We start from the raw sequence: 14566 nt of genomic DNA on the forward strand, positions 1-14566 counted from the left end.
GAGTGTGTGGTCTAGGCATTGTTCGTAAATTACAGCAGAAGATAAATTTCTTTTAGATTACTGTGTCTTACTGTGGAGAATAGCATTGAAACTGGTAGTTGGGATACTTTGATTTAATTCTCAGTTCTTCTCAAAAGTCTGCTAGTCACTTCTTCTGTTCCATAATATTTAAATGGGATTTAATGCTCTGTATGGAATAGTTGCATAGGTAGGAGGGGCATCAAGATAAATAGTTGTATGGGTAGGATATATTGCGTAGTAAAAAGAGTATTAAAAACATTACTTAAAGTAAGATATTTTTGTGTCATTGGTACGTTTGGTAATCTTAAAGTGAATTCAACACAATATAAACAACCACAGAAGTCCTTAAATCAGAATTTAACTCAAAGTGTCTTTACTTACATTTTCATCAAATTATGCAGGATTGAAGAGACTTGCATGCTCTTAAGCAGAGTAATGCCTGAGCTCTTTAAGTTAATCATATTAGTAGTCCTCAAAGGACAAAATCTTCTTGCTATCACAAATTATTGAAGGTTTCCTGTGAGTGGTAATGGCACTATGTTTGGATTGATCTAATGGTCAGTTGCCGTTAAAAGCCTTAGGACATCTGTTCCCAGTATATCATGTGCATCCTCAGGAATCAATTGAGTTTGTGAGTTTCTTAAATTGGCCTCTGCACGATTGTCTAAGCAGCAGGGGCAGCTCAGGGGAAGCAGCAGAGTCAGGACCACTATTTTCAGTGATAGCTGGTTGTTAAATAAACTTAACTTGCAGAGTTAAACTTCACCTTCACATTCCATGATGAGAGATACATGAGTGTCTGCATTAAAGTGTTTTTACTTTAACTCCTAGTTTGCTATTTCACCATTAATTTCACCCAGTAAAGTAAGAAGTTTTTGATTAAAAGGATTCTTGTTTCACAGAAAGGAGAAAACAGTATAATTTTGTGAATTTTTTTCTTCATAGCTTCAAAACAGGAATCTTGTGTATGATCCTGGAATCTTATGCTTTGTAGACTTCTAAGTTACTCTTCTGAACTAAACTTGATTTTCTTAATTTTGACTTATTTTCTAATACTTTATTTTTAATATTTTAAAGAAAGATTAAATTCTTCCTTTTTTTAAAATTCCATTCTCTGCTTATAGTTCATCTGTGAAAGGAAAAAAACCCCACCACCCTGATATCCCCCCGCAACAACAAAACCTAACACCTCCCTCCAAAAAACAAAACAAACAAACAAAAAAACCCACCACCACCACCCCAAAAAAACCCAACCAACCCCAAAACCCAAAAACAAAACAACAAACCAAAACCACCCACCTTTGAATTACGCGACTGGAGCATTCAATTCATTGCCAGTACTGTTTGAATCAGTGCCTGCTGTTTGTTGCAACTGGAGAAGTAACATTATAATTGTTGGTAATACACAGAGAGCTAAGTTGAACAGACCTAGGGTAAAGATGTGCAGGTCTTTGGCCCACTCTTGTGCAGAATTCACCTTACCTGAGTAAGTTGCTTAAGCCAGTGCTGTCCCTGAAAGAAATACTTATTAAACAGTACCTTGTGTCACCAGGTGTTCCTATCTGAGGATATAAAAATAAAATCCTCTTTTGTTAGAGAAGGGTGTTGAGGCTGTCTAATGCTGGTTTAGCATTTCAGCAAGATCACATTCCATGTATGTAATGATGAGGAACTTCAGCCAGTTCACTGATCTGACTTAACTTCCTGTACTGGTTGAGCATAGTTTATCTGTGATTCATAATTTGAAGACAACATAACTTCTCATAATAGTGTTTTAAGTATGTACTTCAATGTACTTTGGATGTATTTTTCTTATTTTTAGGCTTCCTGCTTTTGTTTTTCTTGATGATTGCATGTTTTTCATAAGCAACCTTTTTAACTTCCCTATTTACCAAAAAAATTGGACTTTCCTCTTTCATATATAGTAATTACATAGTTGAAGTGTGGGTGGAAGGAGTAGAGAAGGGGCTTTAAACCATTTTTTGAACGTATTACATGGTACCATGCCATCTCGCTTAAAATTAATGAGCTATTATGGTTGCCCCACAGTAATGGGTATTTAGTTAAACTATCCTCTTTGCTCATAAGCTATCCTCTTTGCTCATTTGCATCTGATATGAACTTGACTTTTTTTTTTTTAAGTTAGCCTCATGCTATCAGATGAAATGCACTATTTTTTAGAAGAACCATTGCAGCAGCTTTTATGTTCTGATAACTGCATAACTGTAGCATACATACAAACTGTCTTACAGGCATGTTAGTAGTGGAAGAGAAAGTCATGTTTGTCTCCCTTTTATAGCTAGCCAGCTCATGGTTTTTTTTCACTCCTCCCCATTTGCAAAGAACTTCTCAAAATTGTTTTTCTACTTATTTTGCTATTTTGAAACATAAAGAGGCCCTGAAAAGGACTTGAGCTTTTTTGTCCAGTTGCTTTTTATCTTAAAATTTTAAAATACAACCTCAATCAAATTTCTGATTTTTTTTTCCTCTTTTTTTTTGGTGGGTTTTTTTAGCATGTATAATGTTGATTCGTAAAACTGTGTGCAAATCACCAGTAGTGATAGCGTAGGAATGCTTAACTCTGGAAAGAGATTTTCTGTTATTCGTCACTCAAAGGAGAACTTGAAGGAGGGTGGGGGTGAGGGGAAGAAGACCAAAGTTTGTTCTTTCTTCTGTGACTTAGCTTCTGTTGATTCTTGCATTGTTTTCCCTTAACTAGGAGGTGTTATATTATGGCTTCTTGGGATTTAAATCTCAAGTGTAAACAAGAAGGAATAAATTGTGTCCATCACAGGATAAAATAAAAACCCTACTTCCAACTCTTCATACCTCTTTTAAACATCTTAAAGAAGCAAAATAGGGCACAAGCCCAATTTTTTTTTGCTTTTCAGGTCTCCTTTAAGAGCAGAGACAACCATGATCCAGCAGTTTTGGAGGTAGAGGCAAGTAAATGTTTTACTTCTTGTAAACATTCCAGTAAGCTTTTGCAAATCACCTATAATTTGAGGAGACCCTGGTTGAAAAAGAATCTCAACCCCCCCTTCCCTAAATGGTGAATTTGTTTTGTATGCTTGTTGTGAGGAAAAATATATTTAAGCTTTTATTGATTATTGAAAGGCTTCACATCAGTTACACGCTGTTGCAATACATAATTGGTGTAAAAAATATACAAATTTAGTATTAGTAAGGTTTTTGTGATAATAGCTGTTGAAGTTTTTTCTTTTGAACCTATCTTCAGAATGTAAATTGTGTTGGTTGGTTCATCATAGTGATTTTCTTTCTTTCTTTTTTTTTTTCAAAGTGGCTAATATTTGCTACTTCCAACTGCTGGTGTTCAAATCAGCTCTTCAGCATTCTCACTAAGGGCAATTCAACAACCTCTTATGTACTGGGTCTAAACCTGTAATTATTTCTGTGCTGGGGACATTTCTGAGAGCTCATGTTGTGTTTCCCCTGAAGGTCTCACTTGTGTTCTTAAATTAGTATTTTTGCTCTTTTCTGAAGGCTGTGTTGGAGGTACAGGAAGGAACTATCCATCTGTATTGCTGAAGTTTTTAAAATCAGTCAGCCTCTGAATGCTACTGCTCATCAGGAAATTTGACTCCTTCAGGTATCTCAGGCTGCAGTTCCAGGGCTACTCTTAAGACAATTTAAGTCAGCTCTTGCTGTTCCGTACCACTTGCACAGCCCTGGCTAGGCATACTTTCTCCCTTCCTTGTGACAGTTACTGGTGATTTAAATGACTATGATGACCAGCTTCAGTGCTAAGCCAGCTGAAAACTAAAGCTGGAAACTTGCTGTTGCTTTTGAAAACCATGAACTGGATCACAAGCACTTTAGTACGTCAAGGTGGGACTAGCAGCGCCGACTTAGAATAGCTTAAACTGTTGTGGGACTACAGACTTTAGGCAAAATACAGTAATTGTTCTTGAATTAGTTGAGCTGGATGACTGGCTTCTTGGTATGCTGTGGAGATGATGCCTTTTATATCTTCAGATGATAAATGCGGAGTCGTCAACTCGTTTTTTAGACACACAATATAGAACATACAGGCTTGAAATACGTGTTCTCTCCACCACTAATGAACTTTTTGCTGTGTTTAATTTTCTTGTTTAGAGATGCAGACATCTGAAACAGACCAGAATTTTTTGGCCGTGAATGGGTGTTAACTGGGAAGCAACGTTGTGAAACTGTACACTTGGTTTTTAAGTTCTTTGAAACATCAGAGCTGGGTTTTGGGAAGGGCTAGAATTTTTCAGTGTTTTTGGCATCTTCTTCCTGTTTGACAGTAGTGAAGTTCATTTGTGACACATCTGGATGAATTATTAAGCCATAATACAGTGCAAAGATTAAAATGTAATAGCAAATACTTAGAGATGTTTTAATTTTGTTGACAGCCTACAATTGTAACATGGAGAATATTAATGACAAGTAGTGTGCTGATGCTGTTAATTCTTACCACATTTTCTTTGAATGCTTTGTAAAGAACTTTCTTCAAACCTAATCAGTTAGGAAACTAGGGGTTTTTTTTGGACCTTCCTTTTCCGTATCATCAATAAAAAGAGACAATTTGCATGATTTCATAACAATATAGGATTACATGTATTTGGGACAATTTTGCTCAACTTCTCTTTTGGGAGGTGGGGGGAAATGTGCTATTCCATGTTAGAGGGTTACAATGGGGACAGGAAAGAAGCTAGATTTTGGCCATCTAATGTGAGAGTATAGTTCAGTGAGATAAAAAATTTTGCTAGTTAATAAGCTGTATTGACCCAAATTAATACCTGTGCCAGTTTGAGAAGGGAGAGGAGGGGAAAAGTAAACTGGCCAGGTCAGTAAGTGGGAGGTCAGCGCCTGTCAGTTGGTGGTCAGTCTTTGTCATCTGTTGGAAATGCATTTTGAACAAAGTGATTATGCTTGTGCTTTCCTGAAGAGTAGGAAACATTTAGAATGAAGGAAGCCACCTTTCTTCTAGCTATCTCTCCAGGATGTGAGCAGAGCATGTAATTATTTTTGTCCTCAATTCATGCACAATGCTGTCTTATTTTCTAAGATGGATGAAACCATTGTAGAATGTAAGAAAGGCATGCACATAACGACCTTTTCTCCCAGGCCTTACCATCTTACTTCAACTTTTGTTATTCAGAAGTATATTAATTTAAACTGTAAAACTTTGGTTTGATTTTGGTGTGGGCAGATAAGCATGCGATCTAAAACCGTATATAATGGACATTTTAACAAAACAAGTTTGGAACTTGTCTTCTGAAGAGTAGAAGCAGTTAATTTTTTTAATAACTCTTTGAATGTTTCTGATAATGTACTGGAACCTATTAAAAATTACTCACTTTAAATGTCTTCAGACTTGGTCAACCCATCAAGGATTTACTTTGCTTCTGTGGCTTCATACTGTAATGACATTCTGTTTGGTTCTTTTAATCTGTCCAGTATTTATTCATGATATTTCTCTTTCATTAATATATTTGTTTAGCTGAGGGAAGTGTCTAGATCTACCCATGCTCCTCTTTGGGCACTGTGTTGAAGAAGCAGAACTTGAAATTTTGCATAATTAAATAAGTCTTAATTTTTCATGTTACAGTGACTTGCAGTGGGGCTGTGATAATTTGGTTAATTGTAGTTTTTATTCAGTTTGCGCACTCAGTTTTATTCAAAATCTTGCAAATTAAAATGTCAGCAGATTCACTATTTAATGAGATTTTTTTTTAAAGTTACATTCCTTTGATGAATGTTTTTGCACTTTTTACCAAAATTTGTGGGATTCAAAAAGTTCATGTTAAACTGGGTGTCTTTTTGGAAGGATGATGATGTCTCCTAAACAGCAGTTGTAGGACTGCTAATTGAATGGGATCTTGAAGGATGCATATGTAGACATTCTCTCCTAAGACCAGTATACATGTATGCAATGTAAATATTGTGATATTTGACTTTGAATTAAAATTATGAATAGCTTTCACTTCCTTTTGTGTTTACGTAATGAGCAAGGGTTTTATTACACTTTATTTTCAAGTTTAAAAAGTGGTCAGAAATATTTTTTCATAATTACTCCTTTACAGAAATGTTATTTCAAAAATTTAACTTAAAATTACTTTTTCCTATTAAATATTTTCATAAGGTTTTTATTTTAAATGTGTTGTACACATACTATAAAAAGAACTGATGGTAGTGTATAGTATTTTAAATGAACTGAAAAATGTGTGGTTTTCAGCTCATTAAGTGTAGAAAGTGAATAAAGAATTCCTAACCCTGACCTTAAGGACAGATGCAGTGAAGGACCAGAGAGCTCTCTGTGAAAGCCACCAGAGAGTACTCATGGGTTGCAATTTTCTAATTCCTATGAATCACTAAAGTAGTGCTGCTGAAGGGAACTACCCGCTGGCTTACTGATGTATTTTTTATTTTTCCTGTCACTGGATTGATGTCACCTGAGAGGTAAAGGAGGATACCAATCACCTGAGAGGTAAAGGAGGATACCAATCCTGAAGATCTATCATCTCTGTACTGTAGGAAAGCCTTCCCATATATATTATCAGTGGTATTCTTAAGAGCCACTTAATATCAGTGCCAAGCTGGCACTCAGCTATACAGTCTTTAACTGGCATGACTATTACTCCATTTTCATCTAACCTTGAGAAGACCTGCTGGATACCCCTCATTCTGCAGTCATAATCAATAGAGTTGTTCCATGAAATTGGTCATGAAGAAGGTTTGGAACAGGGGTCACACTTTGAGTTATCTAGGTGGTAACTTGGGTGTGTCAAATCCCATGTAATTGTATTTGAGGCAACTGCTGCAGTAAAACGATATAATTACAGACTGTGTGCAAGGTTTCAGTCATAAACACATGGAAAGTTTGTGTGCTGAGATCATTTGAGGCAGTAGTTCTGAATTCTTTCAAGGACTCAACTTGTTCATTAGCTAATATTTATTGTCAATTCTGTGCTCAGTGACATATTCGGGGAGTTTTCTGTATTCTCTATAACAAAATTTTGTTTTATTTTTAAAGTAGAAGTTAGTTTTATTTAATTTACATTAGTATCTTGCCTGTTAATTTCTGTTTGTCTTGAACTGTTGGCTGGGTTATTTGTTTACAAATAAATTTGATTTGTAATTGTTACAACTGAGTAAATAAGGAAAGAATGGAACTATTTCAGGAAGAGGGAGTAAAATGATTAAAAACCAAAGATGATATATAAATATATGCTTGTGTAATCACCATAAGATTAAATTACTATAGTTTGAGTAAACTTGCTGTTTTAATAGCTTAGCAAAAAAAAATAAGAGAATGGAGATAAAATACAAGGCTAGACAGTTGTTATTAAATGTGTTAAAATCTAACAGTCTTTAACAGTAATGCTATATAAAATGCTATAGACATGCTATATTGTTTGTTCTGCTCAGTACTGTACTACTGATTGTGGGTCACCATTGAAGAAAAAGTTGAATAAATCATGGACAACAAAATACTACACTATTATTTATGCACTGCTTAGAAGTATTACCATAATAGGAATTCAAAGCAGACAACACAAAGCTCACATGGTCCATTCCTTTAAAAAAAAACAAACAAAAAAACAAAAAAAAAAAACCTCAGAAAACATGTATGAATGGAGGCTCAACCTGAATAAAAACATTGCAATTAACTGGGGAGCTTTCTAGCTGTGGAGCAAATCAGTTAGTATATGGATTAGAGTGACCCTGAAATTTAGCTTTTCAGTTGTTTCCAACTGGTGAAGAACCTCTTACCCTGTCTGGACAACACAATATATTTGGTAACATGCCATGAATTTATGCCACCTGTAGCATAATGTCTGTTTAACAACAATATTCTATGGAAAATGAGTTCATTACATTGGTCAGTGAATTTGACTGTTTATCTTCTCCAGAAGACCCCCAGACTGTAGAGGAGGCCATTATTTAGAGCAGAGCAAGCCCCCATCTAAGCAGTGGGATAAGAACCATGGGCAGTCATCTGCTTAACAGTACCTGGTCACTAAGATAAAGCCCTTCTGTAATAGAGTTTCACGAGGCCTGCTGACTGCAGAATTAACTTTGAGCATCGTTTCTGGTCTCAGTCCTCTCTAATCAAAATGCAAGGCATCCTTCTAAGGCTTCTGTAAATCTGAAAATTCCAGAACTTAGTACTGTGGGAGAAATCACTGTGTAAAGAAATGAGAGAGAGCAAATAACTGAGTGACATATTAATTATATAATTCGTTAGTGGAAAGCACTCCTAAGCGATTACAAAAGGCTTTGGTGGGTTTTTTTTTGTTTGTTTGTTTTGGTTTTTTTAAGCATTATGTAATAAAGCAGCATTAGTGCTGCTGTATGATGAGCAGGGAAAACAAGGCCACTGAAACCCAGCTGATGTCTCCTGTGAAATTACACATTTTTAAGAAGAGTTTTGAGACTGCAAATTCAAATTAGAAGATGCTAGAATTAAGGTTGCTAGTTACGACCTTTTTGTATAAATGAACTTTTCCTTGGAGTTAATCACTATGCTGTGAGTGACTAGGTTTTTTTCTTTGCCACACCCTTATTTAAATAAATGGGACATAGTATGTTCATTTCTCAGGTAAGCAACTGAGATATAACATTTCAAAGTGGAAAATGTTGATTGCTTTGCACGCCTAACTTGAGGTGAGTGGCAACTGAGTTTTCAGAATACTTTTAAATAACAATTTATGTATTATAGTAAAATTACATTTGACGTGAGCAGCACTGATATGTACCCATATGTCCACAGAGTTGCAGGTCAGGCAGTCAGAGCATGGGGCTCCCTCATCCTCACCCCCTGTTGTGAGTGGTTTGGTGTGGCCGGGGAGCGACTGGGCTGGCTGTGCAGTATGTGAAGCTGTGACTGACGGCTGGCAGCTTCCTACGAAGGGATATGCCTGTGCCCTCCTTTGTGCTACTTGTGGGATGTGTCACTGAGCCAGTTCAGCTTGCTAAACAGGCAAAACCTAATCTGACAGCAGTAGTTTGCTGCTGTGTTAAACTGGCTCTAGAAGGGCCCAGTAAGAGTGGTTGCTGGTGCAAAGAGAGGGAAGGACTATGCAGGCAGCCGAGAGAAGGGAGAAAGGAATGGAGCTGCTTGTTTTGGTGGGAGTGAGCAATTACCATTTCAGCGCTGTTGTTGAACTGAAGTCTGTGGAAGAAACCATTCCATACAAGAAAACTCAGAATAGTTCTGACTTGTGATTTGGGAGAGTTTCTTTCTCTGAGGTGACTGTGTAAGAATCAGTGTTCTAATTATTAGCACAGACATTGTGTCTAAAGCTGGCAATATTCATTTAAGCAATCACTTATGAAAAAGTTTGGTTTATGTTTAGCACTACATTTTCTTGTTGGCATAAGAGGTGATTTGAATCTAATTATTCAGGATAGCATTTAGCTGCCTAGGCACTTGAATCTTCTTGCCATTCCTGCAGACCTACAGGAAGCAGGAGTGATTCAGACACCTGCTCTTCATTATGCATCTTCGAGGAAATCTTCAAGGCAGATTCATCCCAAGGATTGAAATAAAAAAGGGGAAATAAGAAAAATATTAGGTGTAATCATATTGATGCTGATACCCTGTTTTTCATTAGGGTCGGGATTCCACAAAGCACTTCAGCTTATGCATGAGATCTGTTGTAGCATCGGTTACTCCACCACCCTGTTTTTTGCAGTCTGACTGTGCGTGTTCTTGCCAAAACTCACAGTTATTGTTAACTTACACATTTATCCAGGACAGAAAGAGCTATTCCCAAGCAGTGCAAAGTACAGGTTTTGAGGTAAAGCTCTGGCCTTGCGACCTTGTCAGCCTGGCTCTGGCAGTAAAAACAGCTTTGCCTTTCTGTGCATGGCCTCTTTCCTGCATTTTGCTGCATTCTTGTAGCCCAGCAGTAAAGTACTATTGGCAAAGTGTCACTGGTTAAAGTATTAAAGTTACTCCCCTTCCTCCTCCCCAATCTGCCTCTGAACCAATCTAAAAAAACAGGGGTGATGAGTGTTTTATCTCTTTTAATTTTTTTAAACTTCACTGAGGAAGAACAGTTTCGTTATGGCTTGAGAAGTTATTCAAAGCTTAACTACTACCTAGGTATGTTTGGGTTGAGTCATGAGTCTCTTATTTTTGTTGCTTTGACAAATAGTAAAAACCTAAACATCACAACGTCCTAAAATAAAGCTAACAACATATTATTTTTAAAATAATTTTATTTTACATTACAAGTAATCTGATTTTAAAGAAACAGTGCTAACTGCTCATATTCTTAAACAGAGGTCATTAACTTTTTTGTGCATACGAAGAGTAAAAACTATGAACCTGTTCTTTTTTACTTCAGTTGTTTTCAGGCGTGGGAGGGAAATAGGGAAGAATTTTCCTTTTGATTTTTCTTAAATTTAGCTGGCAGTTCTGTGCAGAGTTTTATAACTATCTGAAACTTGTCTATTACATTGTGGGTTAAGAGGTGGTACTTTTCATTTTTCTTGGCACACTGAGGTTATGTTGTTAACATGTTCAATCTGAGTTTCTGTTAAAAATGTTCTGTAGTGACATCTTTGTATACTTTTGTGCAAAAATTTGGAGTGAGTGAAATTTTGCTTTTCTTGCGAAGCGTTAAGCAGTTTCTGAAAAGATGTTAAGGAGCGTAGTAATCACGTATTATTGTAAATGTTAACAGCATGAGAAAATGGGGAGGAGTACTCTCTTTTAAAAGCTTACAATTATTTTATAACTAAAGAAAGTGAAGGGTTGCCATGAATATATTGTCATTTTACAAAGTTGTCTTTACAATATGCTCCCTTAAGACCTTCACCAAGATTTATGCAGTGGAATCCCTATTGATATATCTTTTATTTTTCATATATATATGAGGCATATATGCACCTCATCCTTGAGGAAACACTAAAAGCAAAATGGTTGGATTTTCAAGCAGAGGCTAAGTCACTGGACTCTGGAAGTGATAGGCAAATTGAGATTAGGAAAGTAGAAGTGTGGATATGTTGGCATTAAAATGCAGGGTGTAAGCAGCTTTATTTATTCTGATAGCTCCAAAAGGTCACTTAGCTATTACATTTTTTCTCTTTGTATTTCTTTCTCCTCATTTTCTTTAACAGTGCTGTAAATTCAGTCTGGAAAAAAAAAAAAAAAAATCAGTCATTTATTCCTAATTATTAAAAAAATTAAATTTAACAAACTATGTATGAATTAATGTAGCTTTGTCTGTTTCTTAGACTTCCAACATAAATGAGTGTGAATTGCTGGAATTCAGGCTTAGATTAAGCAGGAATAGCACCTGAAGAAAAGTGTGGTTTTCTTTTGTTATTTCTTGACCCTCATGGTTCATTCAGCATCACTTATATGTAGAGCTGTCATAGAAGAGCTGGAGCACAGGTGTTTGAAGATGAGCTTAACTGAGAAATGGATCAATTTAACACTGAGCTCAAATTATTGAGGACCATGCATTGACCAGGTTTGCTATGCAAAGCAGCAATTAAATCTAAGCAAGGCATAGAGGAAATAAAACATGGATTAGAGAAATAAAAATGGTTGAAATTCAGTAAAGACAGATGCCACAGTTATCTGGGGCAGTTACTGTTGATGAAAGTTACATGGTAGTACTTTAAAAGAGGAAAGAAAATGTTTCAAAAAGTGGAAAGTTATAGTACCAGCCTAAGAGCAGATCTTGTTCTCCACTGAATACAAAAATATCTTTTGTTTTATGTTTTTTACTTTTACAAGTGGTAGTGACTAATACTATATTGATTGCAGTGTTCACAATTCAGTATGCTGTAAACGGTAGTCCAAATTGCAGTCAAGAACAGTGTTTTGGGGTTGGTTGGTTTTTTTTTTCTTTTATTTTTCTTTTTCTTTTTTTTTTAACCTATTTTAAAAAAAAATCTCTAAAGAAATATTCAGGCGTACTGTACTGTGTAGACTAGAAGACTGAGAAACCAGTGAACAGACACTTTTTTCCCTTAAATACAGCTGAGGAGTAGTGGTAGCACTTTTCTTTAAACAATAGAGTAAGTATTCAGAAATGTGAAACCATAGCTCAGGTATTTCCCGTAAGTTCCCAAATCATGAAACCACAGGCTCTGATGATGCTTTCCATCTTTTGTGTTCATTGCACAGATGAAAGTTAAAGTTTCATATGAATGGAAAAAGGAAAAACTAAGGGGCTGTCCTTGAAGTTGGAAATAAAGATTCTCCTCAAAGTGCACAATTTATTACCCAGTCATTCACAACTGCAAAAAAACTCCAGTCCTAAGTAAAAGAACAGGAACCCACCTCCTGGTGATGTCCTTTATCATTGGGCTAGAGATGCCTCCAGCACTTCGTGCATATTATTTTTTTCTCCCCTCCTGGGCAGTGATCCGCTTTCTTAAAGGGTGAAGTGGGAAGTGCCTTTTTCTGCCTTTCTTTGGCCTGATGTTAGGGCACTCCTGGAACATCGGCGTGGTGATGTTGATGCATTTTTGGCTGAGGCAGTACTAGGATCTTGATTGTTATTTCCTGGACCGATGTACCAACCGCTGGACTGTTACATTGCATTTTCTAGGAGTTGCAACTTCTTTCTTAAAGCAACTTTCTTGAACTTGCCATGCCTTGAGTTAGCTTTGGAAATTAGATTAGATTAGGTCCTTTTGGATGTCAACACTTTCAGCTCTCCTAGTTTGAGAATCCCAGATGAAAAACAGGCATCAGACTTTCAGTTTAATTAAGACTATTTTGACTTTCAGCATGTACTTTAGCAGAGTTTTAGACCCCTTGCTAAGTTTTTGGGTGGAATAGAGAGGCATGTGTTAGCAAGGCTAGTACCTTGGTGTACTGGTCTTCCTCCTGGGTAGAAATAACAATGGTAAATTAAAATATAATACAACTAGAATAATGCTTAAGTAAAAACTGAGATATACAGAAGAATCTTCATGTACTTAAGAGTAGATTTAATAGTATTATATAGTAAAATATGTTACTGACATCTTGATTCTACTTTAAGAAATACCTTTGTAGGTCATGGGGGGAATAACTAGTTCATAAAAACTGGTCTATTCAGGATATACTTTCTGTTTTCTTTTTAACATCCTGTTAATGATCGGTAAAATAAAACTTCTAAAGTATGCTAAGACTCTGTAAACTGAGTAATTTAATTTCTGTGTGTATACCTATATGGTATATAGGTGCTGCTTGATACTAAGGTAGATGAAAGAATACTTACTTTTGTCAGCCTTTCTCCATTTAAAGCTGAATAGCAGGATCAGCTTTATAGTGATTAATAACGCTCATAAACTTAGAGGCAGATAGGTTTATGCAGAAGTGATGTTAGAACACTTGCAGGTTATTTTGAAGTTAATTAGTGACCGCTAATGAATGGACTTGAGTCATGAGTTGAAATAAACTTACTGTCTGTATTTCCTGATTAGAGAATGCTCTGAAGAATGTGTCCGCTGTCGCAGATTAGGTTTTATTGATCTAAGCCTTCATTTAAAAATGTCTTCTGTACCTTGAGATTTAGAATATGGAGGAACTTCCTTTCAAAAAGCTGTCTGAAGATAACCCTGAATCAAGAATACTGTTGCATTCAGGTTTTATTAGTAATTCATTTTCCTTCGAGGGGATTTGATATTTGTTTACGGATATTATAGCATTAACAGTGGTCAATGTGTGAAAATAATCACAGTATTGTGAAATGCCTTGTACTGCTTATTCCCTTTCCTCTAGGGGAATAAAATTATACTTTGATATCAGTGTAACTGTCTCCGTATGAAGTTTACTTTTGGAATGCTGGTAAAGTTAAAACGTTAGAACTCTTACCTGTAGTCCAAAGTCAGAAGAATGAACAGCCTCACTCCTCTGACTAGGTGATGTTTGACACTTCATGGTAATTTTAAGTATCAGTATTAACAATTGCATTAATCTCTAACAAATATATCCAGGTATTGTGTTTATGCTGTGCATTTTATGAGCTAAATTCTCATGTCTTCCCTGAGGATACCCATGTGTGCAAAACTTCTTTACTTTCATCCCAAAACAGTGAAAGATTCAGTCTTAACACGTTTTGATAGCACTCGATGATACAGCTTGTTCCACAAATCATTGCTCTCATTTCTCACACTGGCACAACTTGAGACAAACATGCAAGAAGAAAATCCTGGAGAGATGCAGTCCTGTTGCCTGTTTCACAGAAACTTACCCTTTGCGGTGGGGAGTTTTCTGCTGGCTCGGCTCTCTGGAGCAGTTCACTGTCCAGCTATAACCACGCAGAGCAGGCGGGGTGTGAGTGCGGTGGCTTGGGTGGTGACGGGGCTTTCCTCTTTTGTCAGCAGACCGACCATGGTTATTGGATCGGCTCAGTTGTGCTGTGAAGCCACAGCTTTAGAAAGATCCACTGTGGTCTTTCGGGCATGTAGGAACCATTTTGACTGCAGGGCAGATCTGAACTTGGGGCGGCACTTGGTTTGAAGTTTCCTGAGCACAAAGTCTGTCTCTGAGACAGAGAACAGAATCCTCTTCTGTGCATTTAAACATTAGGCTGTTTCATGC

The 14566-nt window shown here is 36.5% G+C and overlaps 1 protein-coding gene across 11 annotated transcripts in view; it reads left to right on the plus strand.

The window, feature by feature from the left end:
• QKI (QKI, KH domain containing RNA binding) overlaps positions 1–14566 on the plus strand; it is a 160182-nt gene that overhangs the window by 89459 nt on the left and 56157 nt on the right. For 5 of the 11 annotated variants that reach the window (XM_072856222.1, XM_072856228.1, XM_072856223.1 and 2 more), the window contains exon 4: positions 2913–2963. The exons of the other annotated variants lie outside the window; for them this stretch is intronic. In XM_072856222.1, the coding sequence (XP_072712323.1) occupies positions 2913–2963 (51 nt within the window). The remainder of the gene's footprint in view (positions 1–2912; positions 2964–14566) is intronic. 11 annotated transcript variants of the gene reach the window in all.

Source organism: Ciconia boyciana, chromosome 3 (assembly GCF_034638445.1).
Source record: "Ciconia boyciana chromosome 3, ASM3463844v1, whole genome shotgun sequence".
Lineage (NCBI taxonomy): Eukaryota > Metazoa > Chordata > Aves > Ciconiiformes > Ciconiidae > Ciconia > Ciconia boyciana.